The sequence below is a fragment of the Populus nigra genome, chromosome 19 (genome assembly GCF_951802175.1).
Source record: "Populus nigra chromosome 19, ddPopNigr1.1, whole genome shotgun sequence".
In the NCBI taxonomy this organism is placed as follows: Eukaryota; Viridiplantae; Streptophyta; class Magnoliopsida; order Malpighiales; family Salicaceae; genus Populus; species Populus nigra.
In genome coordinates, this window is record NC_084870.1 from 4,062,028 (window position 1) to 4,079,668 (window position 17,641).

Here is a 17,641-nt window from a genome sequence, read left to right on the forward strand (position 1 = left end):
AATTTTCTTTTAAAAACCTTAGAACAGACCTGTTAAACTCAATGGGCTATGGTTTCAATCCAATTTTTGAACTGCCCGACACAGACCTATATTTGATAATGTGTTTGGACAGTATTTTTCAATGTACATTTAGATTGAATGAATGAATTTTTTTTTTATGATTTCGATAGGAAGATATAAAAACAGTAAAAAAAACACCTCAACCCAGATGATTTTTTGGATGGTTTCAACAAAATGTGCTCTTATTTTCTTTTAATCCTTTTTTTGGTAGGGAGGAAGGAATTAAATTGAGGGGGGGAACAAAATATGGACCTATTGTCGTCTCAATGAAGGAAGCAGGCACTCGTAAACCCGCTCCATGCGAGATAACACCATGAGCTTATAGTCAGTTTGAAGGCGGGGCTTCCCCAGATCAATAATATCCTGTCTCAACCTGTTCAAAACATATTTCCAATTAGCTTAAGACCAAACTCATACTTGCCTTGTACTAGAGAGAAGGATGGGAACACCTCAGCAAGAGATTTTGGATAAAAAGTAAAACTCGGAGATGACACTAACCATTGCCATTCACCAGTGGCTTTTGCATGCCCCTCTACAGCATGGAACAGGCGATCCAGACAATGTAACACTAATCCAAACATGCATTGTGACTCCTTTTCCTGTAAAACACAAGAACGAGGGTTGATGTATTTATTATATTCATTTAAAAGTGGCAGCAGGAGAAAAGACACATTAAAACTTTTGGTCTTTTGACAAGAGCTGAAAGAGTGACCAATTAGTGACTCCCAAATTCAAATCTCGTATCAAGACTGAGAGAGGAGATAACATCGTGAAAGTTGGACAACAACTCCAGATTTCAAAGAAAACACTGGCCATGGCGCATCATAATTTTTTTAAATTTTTTTTTCTCATATCAAGCAGTTCTTTAAAAAATAGGCCGGGATAAGCACAGTGAGATGCCATAATAAAGATAAGGCAGCCAAATTTCCAAGGATATTTACAGGAAGATTTATAGCAGGACATAAAAAATAAACATATTGACATCTCCTATGCAACCAAGATTTTTGTATAAATCAGAGTCCATCCAAGTTTTCCCAATCATTCATCTACTCAGAAAAGAATAACACACAAGACCATAAACCTTCTTATGCCTTCTGTCAAGTAGAAAAGATAATGGCCGATAACTAATGCATGAGCACAAGAGAAAAGCCCTGTCATTCTAGGGTTAAAAAAGAGAGATCATTCATATAATGCAATAAATTTCATTCACAGTACAAAACTAACAAAAATATCAATAGATACTAAATAATTGAGGTAACAGGAAGAACTAAGAAAAATAGTCCTAAAAGAAATCCAGATTCATACCAGTCCTTGGTTAACGTAAGTTTGATATTGAGCAATTCCTTTCTCAACCTCCACTAAAAGCAGTCTCCTTTGGCGCCGAGCAATTCTGCCCCTTCCTTCTGCTCTAGTATCCTGATACAAATAAGCAGAATCAGCAGCCACGGAATAAAAACAGGGAAGAAACATGAACAGTGAAAGGATTGAAGCATTTACAGAATTTGATTGTTAATCTCATAAGATACTGCATGTTTATTCAATATGCCAATTGTTTTAAATGGACCACGAATCCTAACCTAAGGCTCAGGTGTATACTCTGTAGAAGTATAGAGAATGTCATGCTAGCTGAAAAGAGTCAAAGCTTTTTTATGCCAAATGAAAAGCAACAAATATCCTCTCTCTCACAACAATCATTAAATTCTTCCCTGGATTAAAGAATAAATCACCACAGCAACAGTAAGCATGGGAATTTACTCAAGCTGAACTTGTCTGAACTAATGATACGCATGTGTATTATCAAATATCTTTTAATTCCTATACCTGGTAACAGATTAATTCTCTTCACGAAGTTACTCTGAGAAAGGTAAAAAGATAAATAAATTCTTACCCGTTTAAACCATGCACGCAATAACATTAGCAGCAAAAGAGAGAGAAAGAAAGCCGGTAAGGCTGCAAGAATAGCAAAATTGATCTCATTTGCCTTGAGAATCTGATCCAGTTCAAGCATCGCCCTGATTAAAGATAAAGACAATTGAGATAAACATGGTCAAGGAACATTAATCATGGTCATGGAACATTAATCATCTATCCACAATACAAGGTCAGTGAACTCACGTCTCAATATCCAATTTTAGCTTCTGAACCTGAAATAGCAAGAACCCATTATACATGGCCAAAAGTATAAGAAAATAACATAATAAAAATAGTCTGCAGTACCTGGATCAGCAAAGCATGGGCAAGCTCTCCCTTTAAGAGATTCTGAATAGGATGCGTAAGTTCCTGTTCATACCTGCATTAAAATTAAAAAGCTGATTATTTTACTTTTCAGTAAAAAAAAAATCTGCCAGAAAACATAATCAGATCAGTAATTTTGTAGAAGTAGCAATTCAAAATAATGACATGAAGTTAACAATTCTCTTTCCAAAGAAAAAAAGAAGTTAATAATTCAGAGAGATTTTAAGAGCATTCCCCTCCCCCCCAAAAAAACCTACCACCTTCCTGGATAAATTTATCAAGGATATGATTTGAGTTTCTTTAACTTTGAGTAAAATTTCTATTGACTGAAAGCAGATTTAACAAATGTACATGGGGATTATGTCCATTAAAACATTCTTTGTGCACACAAATGTGTCCAAACATAAACACACTAGGATCAAATTTGTCTTGTCAATGCCTTCAGCAAATTTACAGCAGATAAACGACTCAATCAACTTCTACATTTGACAAACACATATGATGCACATGAGGACATGGTGAAAATAGTTTAGTAATAAGCCATTCTTATTGCCATTGGCAATCATCAAAGTAGGATCTTTAAACAAAGCAATAGGATTAGGAACAGTGGCTGAGGGTGGACAAATTATAGAACGAGTGAGGACTTGAATAGAATACACATAATTTTGAGGGGCCATATAAGATTTTATTAAAAATAAACTAAAATCTAAGGGCTATATTGTGAAATGGAAAAATCTTTCATTAGGAAACTAAGTGGATAAGAACAGAAAACCAATACAAAAAAAGATTAATATTGCTTGGTTCCCCTTATTTTTCAATATTCTGGTGCCTCACATGCATGTTTTTCAACTTTCTGGTTCCCCTTTATTGTTTCTTGGATGCATCAATTTACCATACAAAACAATGAGTCAGGCATGGCAGCAAACTAGTAATTGAGTTAACCATTCCCTTCTGCTGTTCTATACTTGAAGTGTCTTATGGTATTTGTTGAAATATAATATCAAGGGTAACGATAAAGACCCAGAATAAGTTCGGCAAAGAAGTCAACCTGTCCATAACTATTTCAAGCATTTCCTGATCTGACGCATGTTCAGGGAACTTTTGAACTTTTGTCTGCTCGCTGAAAGCCAATAACATTCTGCATCTCAAGCAAATAATTAAGTAAAGGTCGAGTGAAGATCAACCTAAAAGAAGAAAACACTTTTAAAAGAAAATGATATGGCAGCATCTTCTGTGCAAGGTGATAGTGAGACCCCCTTTTTGATTTGTTCCATACACCAACAATGATATTCTCTTCCATAATTTTTTAATGTCAGCTTGCCTTTTTTTTTTTTTAATCATGTGAACATGTTATGTATTCTTCCCTGTTCTTGACCCTCTCTTGTCATAATTAAGCTTGCAGGTAATTTAGAAACTATATAAGCATTATCTTCAGAGTCAAGGTGGAATACATGAAATACACGATTGTAAATAAGGTCCACGGTATCATTGCAGCTAAGTCCAAAACATACACAGTATAGTTTTATGAGTAAAGTACAATACTCTTTTTGTATGACAAGTAAATCATCATCCAATATAATAGGTAATGAGTCCACAAGAAATGGAAGAAAGTTTAACCTATGCAGCGAACTGGCAGTCAACTGCACTTCTTCTACCTCCATCACACCTTTGTGTCTCTTCCTGAATGTATCAAAAAGTTCATCTCTAATGGACAGAAGCTGTTCAGAAATCAAACACACCATTAAATTTGAGCAAATAATCCCTAAATAACAAGGAATATATAAATAATTTGGAGACAAAGAAAGTGTGAGTCCAATGCTTATTATGAAATGACTTCCTCTGAATATTCAAAGGGATCCAGAACAAATGGAAGGATACCAAAAGCACACTTGAGGGCCAAAATGTCTCCTGGAATAACCAGCTTATTCTGAGATTTGAACATGAAGAAGCCCATATATTTATGCCACATTGGCCAAGTATTGAGTTAACGAGGTATTTTGAAATGATTACAAAAATCATACATTGGTTCTTAAAAAACTCAAGACATGATTGTTTTTATTATTATTATTATCTTTGTCTGGTCGACTTTGATGAGATTTGCGCTGTGATTTATAATAAGTATGGAATCCTATACATGATTATCTAGAATAAACTAAAGGATTGGTTAGTCAATTAAGGAAATTGATCGACTCTTGCATAGGTAAATAGAGACTTATGTACACAACAAACAACAACTTGGCCAAAAGGAAATCCTTTCTTTTCTTTCAAATTATCTTGGTATCAAAGCTTTGTTGACTAAATAATCACGAGTTCAAATCTCATCACTCCTATTCTTTCTTCAAATTAAAATTAATTTTATAACATAAGCTAGTTTGAGTTTATGCAAGTTTCAAGCTTAAAAAGTTCACTTGAAGAGATGTGTTAAAGAAAAATATAAATCATATCTTTGAACCTCATTTAAAAGTTTAAACTTTTGGGTTGAGATGATTATTGGACATAGTATGAGAGCTTAGGAGGATTTATAAAAAAAATTCCAATGTCTTTAGAGTACTAGTTGTTGCTCGTGTCTGGTTGTCTCTTAGCCAAAATTGCTCTTCTTTACTCGCGTTGAGGCCTGCAGATTGTTCAGAGAATTCTTCTACAAAATTCTCTTTATGTTTGTGATTGATTGTCTCTTGGCCATAGTTGATTTTTCTCTACGTTATTTGGCATCATTTCTCCTTTTTGAATTTTTTTTTTTTTGGAAATATGTTGAGCAATAAAGAAATTATAACGAATTGATTTTATGGGAAAAATTACTTTCTTTGGGAATTTCATTTACAAAATTTTATTCAAGGAAAAGAGTTGTGGGGTTATATTGATAGAACTGAAACACCAGTTGACCTCAAGGATCAAGCTCAATGGATTTCAAATAATGCTCGAGTTATTAGTTGGATTTTGGGATTTGTTGAATCATATATAACATTGAATTTGTTACCTATCAAACTACTTCTGCCATGTGGAACTATCTAAAACAGCTCTATCATCAAGAAGATGATGCGAGGAAATTTCAACATGAACATGATCTTCAAAAATGCACGTAGGGTGGTAAGCCTGTTCAGGACTATTATTATGATTTTATATCTCTTTCGATTGAATATGCATATATTGTCTATGCTGAAAACTCCAGGACCAAAAGTAGAAGGATTGATTCTCATAATAATAAATAAAAATAAAAAATGGGTCAAAAAAAAATTTTCCGAAAATTTTCGAGTTCAAAATAAATGTTCAATAGCAAGTTGATTAATTAATTCAATAAGAAATGGGAGTTAGCACTCAATTTGGAACTTCCCATAATACAAAAGATTTATGAAAAGTTTAATCGGCATCAATTTCTCAAGAAACTTAGAAAGGAGTTTGAGCCTCTTCATGCCATATTGATGAACAAACAACCAATTAGACAAACGTCTCCATCATTTATTAAGGGAAGAACAATGACTCTAGTCATTAAGCACAACAGTTGCACAACAACAGAACATTAGGCAGTCTAAGGTGGCCTTTAAAACACATGACAAATACAAGTATCATGAAATGGGCAAGATTCAATGTTTCTCATTAAATAATTGTGTAACAGGAAAAACAAATTGGCATTATTATAAGGAGTCTGGAGATGTTATCGGGGATTGTATACATCGGCCACAAAGTCATAAAATTCAAGCATACAATGCGGATTATTCAGCACTAGGGTCTTTTGTTTCTTCAACTGTTTCTTCTTATGCCACGAGTTTTGTCCCTATCAGTCATGTTATCTAGACTCCTCTATTTTGAATCATATGACTTGGTCCCCACATAATATTACCATAATTTCCCCAACTGTGATCCTAATCAAATTCATATTGCAATAGAACCTATTTCTATTTTTGGAATTGGGACTGTTCATATTGACTCCTTTTATCATATAGTGTTTTTCTTATCCCAAAGTTAACTCAGTTGTTCAGGATTTCGGCACAAAGAGGGTAATCATACTTGGGATCTTGTGTCATCTCCCTTTGAAGTTAAACCAATTGGGTGTGAGCGTATAGTGTTACGCCTAATGGTTCTTTGGACATGTATAAAGCTTGTTTAATGGCTCTAGGAAATCATCAAGAATATGGAGTAAACTATGACGAGACATTTGCTCCAGTTACCAAATCAACTATCGTGCATACAATCTTAGATATTGATGCTTCTCATCATTGAAGCTTATCTCAGATGGATGTTTAGAATGTTTTTCTCCATGGTGATCTAGATGAAGTTATTTTTATGACTCCACCTCTATGATATCCTTTAGCTAGCTTTAAACATGTTTGTCGATTAAAGAAATCTTTCTATGGTCTCAAACAAGCTCCACGTGCATAGTTTGCCAAATTTAAAAGTACACTCTGTGCAGAAACTTTAAACAAAGCGCTTGTGATCCATTTATGTTTTCTTGTCGAACCTCTCAAGGTATAACCATTCTTTTGATCTATGTAGATGAAATTTTGATTACAGGTGATGATGTCTCTAAAACTCACTATTTGAAGACAACCTTACAATAGCCTTTCCACACCAAGGATCTTGGTCCATTGACATATTTTCTAGGGCTTAGATCTCTCTCTTAATATGGTATTTTTGTCAATCAACATAAATATGCTCAAGATGGTGTTGATCTTGCCCAAGTTCAAGGTCCTAGCACATACAATACTCCTACGAAGCTCAATGTTAAACTCCATTCTAATGATGGGGATGTTCTTGATGACTCAACTCATTTTCAAAGAATCAATGGGAGGCTCAACTACTTGACGATTACTCGACCTGATATAGCACATGCAGTTTGGTTAGTTTATGACCACTCATCTTCATATAATTGTTGCTCATTGTGTTGTTTAGTATATTTTGGGGACAATTCAAAGAGGAGTGTTCTTTCCTTATTAAGTGATCTTAAAATGACTACTTATGCTAATGAAGATTCGGGTGGTTGCCCTAGCTCTCGTCGTTCTACTAATAGATGATGTTTATTTTTGGGCAAAGTCTAATTTCTTGAAAATCTAAGAAACAAGATCGTGTCTCAAAATCTTCAACTAAAGTTGAATATCAAGCTATGTCCCATCCATGTTCGAATATTACATGGCTTTAAGGTCTACTTACTGAACTTGGATTTTCTTCACTCGATCCAACTTCTCTTTGTGCCGACAATACTAGTGCTATCCAGTTTATTATGAATCCAGAAAGCATATTGAGATTGACCGTCATTAGATCCAAGAAGTTTTTGAACAAAAACTGATTATTCTTTCACATGTTTCTTCTCATAACCAAATTGCCAATATTTTCACCATAGGATGACTAAAGAACATCAATACTTAATTGGCACATTGTTGTTTGACATCAATTTGAGGGGGAGTGTCAACACATTTGATGAGATTTATGCTATAAATTAAGGGTTGTGATTTGATGCGATTTGTGCTGTAAATTAGAGATTGTGATGGGCTGTAACTTAGGGATTGTGATTTATAATAGGCATGCAATAATTGATATAATTAGCTAGCATAAACTAAGGAATTGGTTAGTCAATTAAGGGATTTGATTTACTCTTGTATAACTATAAATAAGGACCTATGTACACATCAAACAACTAGGCAGAAAGAAAATCCATTCTTTTCTTTCAAATTATCAAGTATCTAGATGGGCTAAAATAATGGTGATTTCATCAGTATTTGGATTGGCTCAACGTTTTTACAAAAATAATGTATTGGCTTAGAAGTTTAGAATTGAGCTATCCAAGTCGATCACTAAAACCTAAAAGTTTCAATATATCCTAATCCAATCAAGAGTTAGGACTGCTAATACGCCCATACATACCAAAGTAAGTTGGACAACCTCCATCTAGTCTCTGACTAATGGTAAGATTTGTTAGCCATTAAATACATTTTACCTTGAGTCTTAAAACCTAATTCAAAATCTTGTTATGGTATAAGCACTCTTTGATATAAGCTTCACTTCCAATTAGTTCTCATACCATTGGTTTTTTATAGCTATCGCAATTCAATCAACTAGAGGTACGGAACCCTTGAGGTACAATGCGTATTACTTTTCATTGCTATGAACACAGTTTTATGAAATTTTCACTTTAATTAATTTGTTGATAATAAGCTCATATTTCATTGACATCATCATCTACGATGCTTTATGTTATTGATATCCAATCAATTGAGTACTTAATATCTTCATCAAAATTTATTTAATGGTCTAGTGGAAGTCAGGCCACTCGATAGGGGAAGAAGAAGGTCATGTTTATACTTGTTAAATATCCAAAAGCTGAAAGCATTTAGGGCCAGTCAACCTAACAGTAAGAAGAGCAATGAGAAGGGCAAGTTAGGGCATACCGGTTGCTCCACATGATCATTAAAGAAGCTAATAGTTGAGTCCTTGGCTTCACGAATCCAGTTGTCAATATCAGGGCTTCCCATCAAACGACTATGTCGAAGGAGCCACAACGAACAAAATGACAAGCCAACTACACCACATGTGTGGCGGATCCAGTGCTGGGATAATTTACTAGGCTTTTGGTGTTTGGAAACCTTAGAAAGGAGAAGAAACAAATATATCTCAAAAACGTTGACCAACCAATAGGCAATAATTATCTCTAAAAAACATAAAGATATACAAGAGTAAGTAGAAGAAGAAGCAATCAACCAATAAAGATAATCAATCAATTATAAAATGTAGCCTATAGGAAGCACTGTTACCATAACAGATATATAGGAGTCCAATTTCTCAAGATTTTTATAAACCGCATTGATGGCATCACTGATTTCACAATCTGTCCACTGAGACCCTTCTTGATTAACTTTTGGCGATTTCTCAAATACAAGTGGAAATGAATAGCTTCCTTCAACAGAAGAATCAGTCTGCACATCATTGAAGTGAAAAGTAAATAATAACAACTTTTATTACGATGAGAAAAAACCACTAAAAAGTCATAAGCAAATTGTCATTGCCACAAGGATGGCGAATCATCATATGTTAGTTTCTCTACCTGCCGTATTGCATGTAAATGGCCAATTGATGCCTCCAAATTTGAAAATAAACGATTAATAACTGCTAGTAATGGTGGAAATGACTTTTCTGGATCTTCCACTAACTGCTCTCCACGTCTATCAACTTCCATGTAAACCTACGAGTGAAGTGAAGCGAAGCAATTGATTGGAAATTAGTTCTTACAATGTTTTTTTGCTCATTGATGTATCCATTAACATCCACAAAGAACAAGCATAAAAATTTGACACTAAGAATTTTTTTTTTACACTTCAAGCCATATTTCAAAGAAAGTTTACTCATTTCTGAGTTTTCTAATTATCAATGAAGGGCAAGTTCATATATAATGTTACGGAATAATATGAATTATACATTAAGAACTCACCTAAACAACTTAAACTTTTGGGATGAGATAGTTCAAGGTTTTAATGACCAATGATCACGAGTTCGAATCTTGCTACCCACATTGAGATAATTATTTGACACTCAGGTCAAATAATTAATAATTAGTAAGAATTATCTATGAAATACAAAACCAAAAGAAGCATCACACGAACCTCGGCCAAGAATGTAGCAATGGCACATCTTAAGTTGCTTAAGATAACTATCCTCTCAGAAATATAAGCAGAAGCAAATTGACTTGGATGCTGCATAGACCAACCGTCAACAATGCTTTGACGCAACACCTGAGCTGTTCCATCAAGGAAAGCACGTGGCCCTCTCTCAAAAATCATAAAGTACAATTTCCGAGCATTAGATGCCTGCAGTTACAAACAAATCAAAGCAAAACGATCACAACAGAGAGAACTTACGAGATACAACGGTTAACAACAAACACACTGGGTGTAGTATCAGTACCTCTATTAAAGGTTGCCAAAATTGCAAATTATCTTGAATGTTGTGCAAATGTATAAAAATATGCCCCATAATATCCTCCAAAACATCATACACCCTCGAAGACTCTATCCTAACCCTGCACATATAGAAAACACGACATCATCTGTAATAAATTCTAGATTTAAGAAAATAAATATAACAAATTAAAATAATTATACTTATTTATCCATCATTATTTATAAAAACAAGAATATTTCATATTTTTTTTTAAAATAAATTTGTGCACTAATTTCTAATCAGCGTTCAATTGCCAGTAGCGATTTTTTCATAAGAAAAGTGAAATAATGCCTAAATATCAACAAAAAAACTAGTAAGTAATTAACAATTAAACAGGAAAATCAAAATGTGAAGAGAGTGAGAGAAAGAGTAAATACACAGAAGAATCGAGAGTGTTAGAAGGGAGAGGGAGTGGGAGGCAAGCCTTGCGTCGTCTACGAGGAAAAAAGACGCGTCGTCCGGTTTGAACGCAGAGATTGGAGATTCTGGAGAGAAAATCGGAGGAATCATGGAAAGAGAGGGGAAAGAGAGCAGCAAGTCGGTTGCGGAGATGGTGAGAGTAGACAGAGAGAATAAATCCTTTCTGCTTATTGGCTTCGGTTTCGTCTTCTTCCTCGTTTGTACGTCGATGCTCTTCCAAATCCATTGATGGATGCTCTCTCTAAGCTACTGATATCTGTTCGTTAGTTTCAAAATGTAACGGCGCTGCTGCCTTGTCGAGGAAGCAGCATTTTGTATCTGAAAAAGACGGGATCCATCTCTCTGTTCGTGGTAAATACCAAAGACCCCTTCCAACAATCAAAATTAATTAATAGCCTATGGTTTAAACTCATGAAGTAAAAAAGAAAAACAAAAGGACCAATCTAAAAAAAATCTTTAAACACATAACACTACAATGGCCCAAAAATGCTAATGATATTTAATATATTTTTATTTTCATTCCCCAATCTATCCAAACAATGAAAATTAAATTATCCTCAATTCTTTTTTATTTATTTATCCAAATAAAGATGGGTAAAGAAATACCCATCTCTTCATTTTATACGGGTGTGTTTATTCACCTCATGAAAAAACATATATTACATGTTTTTTATGAGATACGCCACACAACGCACCTTACGAATAAATATTCTTTGTACCTTCTTGACACGATTAAAGAATTGATATCTTATCTCAAATACAAGAGTGTCAAAATAATAAATAACTCGGCAAGACCAAGATCGATCTATAGGGAGGTCAACTATATATATATACAAATTATCAAAGAGTTAAAGAAATCTTTAAGATGTGAGATTAATATGATAATTAAACAATAATAGAAACAGAAGTCAAGGTTAGAGGGTCCATTAATGGTATTAGAAATAAGTATAGTATAAACTCTTTTTATTATTCAATTGGAAACCACACACAAATGAAGGTTCCAATCGGATGATTTATCCTTAATAGTTCATTATAATTTTTTAACATGATCATATTAATTATTTTATTTTAGTAACACCATACTTTTAAATATTATCAGGAATTCATGATGCTAACTTATGTTAACAACAAATCAAGTTCCTCTCATAACAACGATGTTGACCGAAGACTATGAAGGATCAAGCATTTGATGTACCTAGTGTTATACAACACAAATCTAGATTAACCATTTAACAATCAATATATTAAGAATTGATAAGATAAAAAGATAAGACATATTAATAACAAACTTTCTCAGATATAAACATTGAAGTCCATGTTGAGTTTATATTATACATATTCTAACACCATTAGTGAAACCTTTTCACCTTGACATAATTAACTTAGCTAGACATAATGAAGAAGAAGAACATAAATAAAAAAGATAAGAACATAATTATGATATAAATTAACTAAGAGTAGTAAAGGAAATGCAAGGCATAAACAAAAGATTAATGAAAATATAACATGAAATAGAACTTGAACATTACAAAGAGAAAAGCAATAAAATGATCTTAATCTGAAAACCAATATACCTAAATGAATGGCAAATGCCTCCTTGCTAAAATTCGAAACTATTCATTTGGTAATTGATTATTGATGTAGTGGCCAACTATTGATTTAGTGAACTTGGTGGAAAGTAGCACTCAAGCATTTTGGCTGGATGAAATGACATTGATGCAATCAGAATTTGCAAAGTGTTCTTCATGAAAGTTGTTGGAAATCATCTTCTCTTTCCACCCATAACATTTTAGATCATTTGGATCACTAAAGCTCGAGATATGGCTAAAATACTGAGTAGTGCTTTCTGGTGGACGTGGTGGATAACCCTCAAGCTCTTGTCTGGATGAAATGTCATTGCTAACATCAGAACTTGAGCAGGTGGTCCCATGAAAATTGTTGGAAATTGTCTTATTTTTCCACCCACCAAATTTGACATCATTTTGCCTTTTAGAACTACAGATATAGGTAAAATTATAAGTAGTGTTTGAGTTGGATTACAGGACAGATTCTGACTTCTCTTTTGTGGCCAAGTTTTGAATTAGAAAACCGCAGATTTAGGTCTTCCACTCCTCATGAAAGTTGTAGGCATATGTCTTAACTTTCCAGAACAATAAACCAAACATCAATCCAATTTGCACAACTCCAGATATGATCCAATGACTGAATGGTGTTTCAGTTTGAATTGAACCATCATCTCTTTTCTCAGCTTAGCTCTTTTTTTGTCCTTTCACTTTCAATAGTTACTCACATCAATCAATCCTTTGAATTGTGAGATATGCTTGCATTTAAAATGAGCATTTACCATAAATTAAAGTTATCTTATATTATCAAACTTGTTATTATAAAACATGCTTAAGTTAGGGAATTTAATGATACTTTAAGTGCAATATGATGATATAAGCCTTAATGAGAATGCACTTTTAAGTACTAATCACTTCCCCTCCTATCATATATTTTTTTTAGGATAAATTGTAAGGAATTAACTTGTTACACAACTTAAATTGTTCTTGTTCTTTTAAAAGATGGTCATTTTTCTGTTTTTGAAATAATATGTAGTTCCATACCTCATTATAGAAAGAATTGGTGGCAAACATACGATAATGAATAATGGAAACATAATTGCCAACCATTTTGATAACTTGAAACAAAACAAAGATTAACATGGTAGTGCTATAAATTTTGTCATTTGTTTTCACAACAATTAGTAACCTAACAAAGCACGCCATCCACCAAAATTCTAGCAACAAATCCTATCATTTAGTATAGTATAGATCCATCAAATTTGAAGTTACGAATGAGTTTAACCTAAATTCAAAGACAAAACCTGACCTTCAATATTTCTTGCATTTGCATCACTCATTATCCATCATAAGAAGTTGTCCTTTCACCTAAAACACAGTTTTAGTATTTATTAGTGATATGGACATAACCATTAGTCTCATGAACCCACTGCTAATGTACAAGACAACCTGGTCTTACCTGTACTCGAGGCAACAACTGTAGAAATAAGATATCAAGTGAACGCTTCTACTTTAGCCAATTGTGGCAAATAGCTTTATTATATAAGAATTGTATAGATATACATGGAAGTAAATAGCTACAATGAATTGTAGGAATGATCATGGGATAAAATTCAACAGCTCTAATCAAGGGATCGTTTTGTAATTATCATGGGATTATTTTGCAGTTGTCAAGGAAATATGAGATATGCTTATTTCCTTGATTGTTTTTATTATTGGTATAATCATCTTGTTAGGTACATGGCAGTGATATCTACTTACAAACATGTTGAGTTTGTTTCGAAACCATGAAAATTAAGATGAGGACAAGGTTTTAGTAAATCCATCTACAATCTGATTGTCACTTCCAATGAATTGAACATAAAAAGCTCCTTGTGTTGCATGTTCTTGCACAAAATGGTAATCAACTTCTATAAGTTTTGTGTGTGCATGCAGTATTAGGTTGGCAATAGTATAGGTAGTGTTGATATTATCACAAAACAAGGTAGGAGGTTTGGGTAAGAACACATCTAGATCATAAAGTAAAAATTGTATCCAACACAAGTATATTATAACAACAATAAGTGCTCAGTATTTAGCTTCAGTAGTGGAACGTGAAGCTATTGATTGGTTTTTAGAGTACCATGATTTGAGGTTAGAACCAAGAAATAAACAACCACCTATTATAGAATGAGGATTATCTAGTGATTCAACCCAACCCGAATCAAATAATACATTGAGAGAGAGAAAAGATAATGGGCAAAGAGTGATACTATAGCCAACAATATTTTTAAGATCGTGCAATATTTGTTTGAAAGCTTTAAAGTGTATTGTTGTGGGAGAATGCATGTACTAACAGACTTGATTTATAGCATAAGATAAATATAGTATTGTCATGATGAGGTATTGTAATGCCCTAACAACACTATAATATGATATAGCATCATTAAGAGAATCACCATTAAATTTGGACATTTTAGAGCCATATACCATTAGTGTGGAAACTGGTTTATGACCAATTATAGAAGAACGCTCTAAAATCTCCATAGCATACTTTGTTTGAGTAATAGTGATGGATTGAGAATCATGATGAACCTTTATTCCCGAGAAGAAATTTGAGGAACCAAAGTCCTTTATATTAAAATAAGATGATAAGTATTAAATAAGACTCTCGATCCATTTTGTATCACCACAAAAAATGACAATATCATCAAAATAGATGTCATAACTCAATTTTTTACCCCCTATTTTTTCTAAATATTTTCAAAATGCAATATATATATATATATATATATATATATATATATATATATATTCTTGATATATTTGCGTCATTTTCACATTGCATCTTCTAAAAAGAATTCAAATTTCAAATTTCTTTTCAACACGTTCAGCTTTTAACGCGTCATTTTTAAAATTATTGATTTTTCTCATCGAGTCGATGTTGACATTATCTTTTTTTTTCAAAAAATTCAAAATACAAAAAAATAAGAAAAATAAGAAATATTTGAATAAAGAGACCAAAATTCAAAAGAAGAAAATGAAGGATCAAAATGTTTTTGGAACCAAACAATGGGGAGGAAAAAGATAAATTATTTTGCCTATAAATAGGTGGTTATCTCACACAAGGAAAAGGGGAGGCAAAAGAAACTTAAAGAAAATACAAAAAAAAAAATTAAATCAGACTCTACCTCACTCACAAAAACCTTAAACCTATTTTGTTACCTCTTAGCCACCACACAAGAAAAAGCACACCCACAACCTCTATCTCCATGGCTAAAAAATGACTACACCCAGCTTCTTTCATGCCCATTGTCACCATCACTGGTAGCCTCCCTCCAAAACCCATGACAACATCTCATTGTCCAACCACTCTTCATAGAACAAAATAAAAAGAACACATATCAGACTTTCGACTAGCACTTAAAGCCTCAATGTCCAACGTTATTTCCCTACTTTTTCTTCACTAAAAGCAACACCTCTAAAACCGGACCCTCTCTTAGCAAAACATCATAGGTACCAGCCATTCCATCTTTCACCCCCATAAAAAAATAATCATGGCTTTTCATTTTCTTCTCTTAACCAGCCTTACCTTTTTTTTGTCTTCCTCAACAACAACCTCTCCTATTTTTCTCACTGTCAACCACCACTGCCACTAGCAGTAACATACTCATAACGTCAGTGACCACCCTCTCTACACCACCAGCCCACACACAGCTAAAACCTAACTTTACCTCTTCTCCTTCCACCACGCCGACAGCAGCAACAAAGCTTCAACTAACAGCTCCTTACAATAACCCATCAACTAACCCTCTTCACTACTGAATCAACTAAGACATTCATATAAGGCCAGCCTACAACTCCAATGTTAACAGCCATCGCCAGGTATGCCTCCCACCATTTTGAAGAAAATTGTTGACCACTACTTATGATAGCCTAACACAACCAGTTACTCCCTTTCTTTTCCATAACAGCCACTTATAAAAGAGAAGAAGAAAGTGAGACTATAAAAATCAGATTTGTAAAAAAAATGAAATAAAATGAATTTTCTTGTGTGATTTGACATTTTTATAGGTAATGATGAAACTTACCGCTAGTGCCAGAAGAAAAGAAAGAAGAAGACGCTTTAGATCCACCTATTTTTTTCACTTCATCTATAACCTTCTCAAATCATAACTTCATGATTAAACCCAAAACTCCTTCAATTCTAGGAGGCGACTCCATTATTTGATGTCGTGCATGTCATGACAATAGAGAAGTAAAAATATGCATCCACTTTGTATATGTCGAAAAAATAATAAAGAATCTGCCTTACTAGTAATGAATTTAGTTCCATCGGTATAGAACTGAATCTATTGAACAAAGCTCTTAGAGCTTGTTTGAGGCTATAGATTGCTTTGTGAAGATGACATGTATAATTTGATTTGTTGGGGCTGACAAAACCAGAAGGTTATTTCATGTAAACTTCTTCTTGTAGTTGACCATGAAGAAAGGTATTATATACATCAAGTTATCGATGAGGCTAGTTGTAAGTGTAAGCAAGTGAAAACACAATACAAATAGTTGGGGACTTAATAACATGGCTAAAGGTATCTCTAAAATCAATGCCTTATTGTTGATGAAATCCCTTTACAATAGCTCGAGCTTTGTGTCTTCCAATAGTCTCATCTGAAAGATGTTCTTAAAGACTCATTTACAACCAATAACATTAAGATATGGTTGAGGTGGAACCAGAGACCAAGTGCCATTTTGAATCAAACCATTGAACTCTTCTAACATTGTTGTTCACCAATAAAAATGCTTAATTGTTTGGGAGTAACAAAATGATCTATTGTAACAGTTAATAAAAAGGAGTATCATTTTACAATTGGATGTTTTGTAGCTATCAAGACTTACGAATGATATATTTTAGCCTAATTATCATAAGACAAGTTGGTTGTTTAGGTGGAAGTTAAGATGTCTCATTTAGGAAAGCTATAGATAATGAATTCTATGTATTTGTTGATGAATTTAAAGGTTGTAAAGGGGGAGATAAGTTTGACGTCTGTGTGTTAGTAGGTAGAGATGATAATTATTGTATGTTGTTATTTGAAAGATTATTGTGAGGTAGAATCTATTAAAGAATAATAGGATATTTGTTTTACTTGCTTGATTATTCTCATTATTGGTACAATTTTCTTGAGTGGATGATATCTGTTTACGACAACAAATCCTCAAGAATCACAATATGACATACTATCCATCTACCCTTTTAACCTCAATGTCAATAAAAATGGTGATAGAGATCAATTCAACAAAAATGCTTATCATAAGAGAGAGAGAGAGAGAGAGAGAGAGAGAGAGTCTAAAGTAATGTCTGAAAACGTGGGAAGCAATTGTTTTTTACATTGATTTAAATTATAAAAATACTATAAAAGAAAGAAAATACGGTTGTAGTCTACAAAAGACTAACTAGATAC

The 17,641-nt window shown here is 33.4% G+C and overlaps 1 protein-coding gene across 1 annotated transcript; it reads right to left on the reverse strand.

Moving 5' to 3' along the window:
- Positions 1–134: 134 nt before the first annotated feature.
- Positions 135–11,001, reverse strand: LOC133679109 (protein DGS1, mitochondrial). The gene is made up of 14 exons (XM_062101619.1): positions 10,599–11,001; positions 10,186–10,300; positions 9,885–10,088; positions 9,329–9,466; positions 9,039–9,200; positions 8,676–8,870; positions 3,913–4,013; positions 3,344–3,433; positions 2,278–2,350; positions 2,176–2,204; positions 1,949–2,072; positions 1,366–1,476; positions 559–659; positions 135–433 (listed from the first exon to the last, which is right to left on the reverse strand). The coding sequence occupies exons 1-14, from the start codon at positions 10,865–10,867 to the stop codon at positions 313–315; spliced, it is 1,833 nt and encodes a 610-aa protein (XP_061957603.1). The 5' UTR covers positions 10,868–11,001; the 3' UTR covers positions 135–312.
- Positions 11,002–17,641: the final 6,640 nt, after the last annotated feature.

Coding starts and splice junctions, on each gene's coding strand:
- LOC133679109 (XM_062101619.1), bottom strand. CDS start 10,867: ATGGATTTGGAAGAGCATCGACGTACAAACGAGGAAGAAGACGAAACC. Junction 4,014..8,675: donor ATGATCATGTGGAGCAACCG/GTATGCCCTAAC, acceptor ATTTCTGAACAG/CTTCTGTCCATTAGAGATGA. Junction 434..558: donor GCCACTGGTGAATGGCAATG/GTTAGTGTCATC, acceptor TGTTTTGAACAG/GTTGAGACAGGATATTATTG.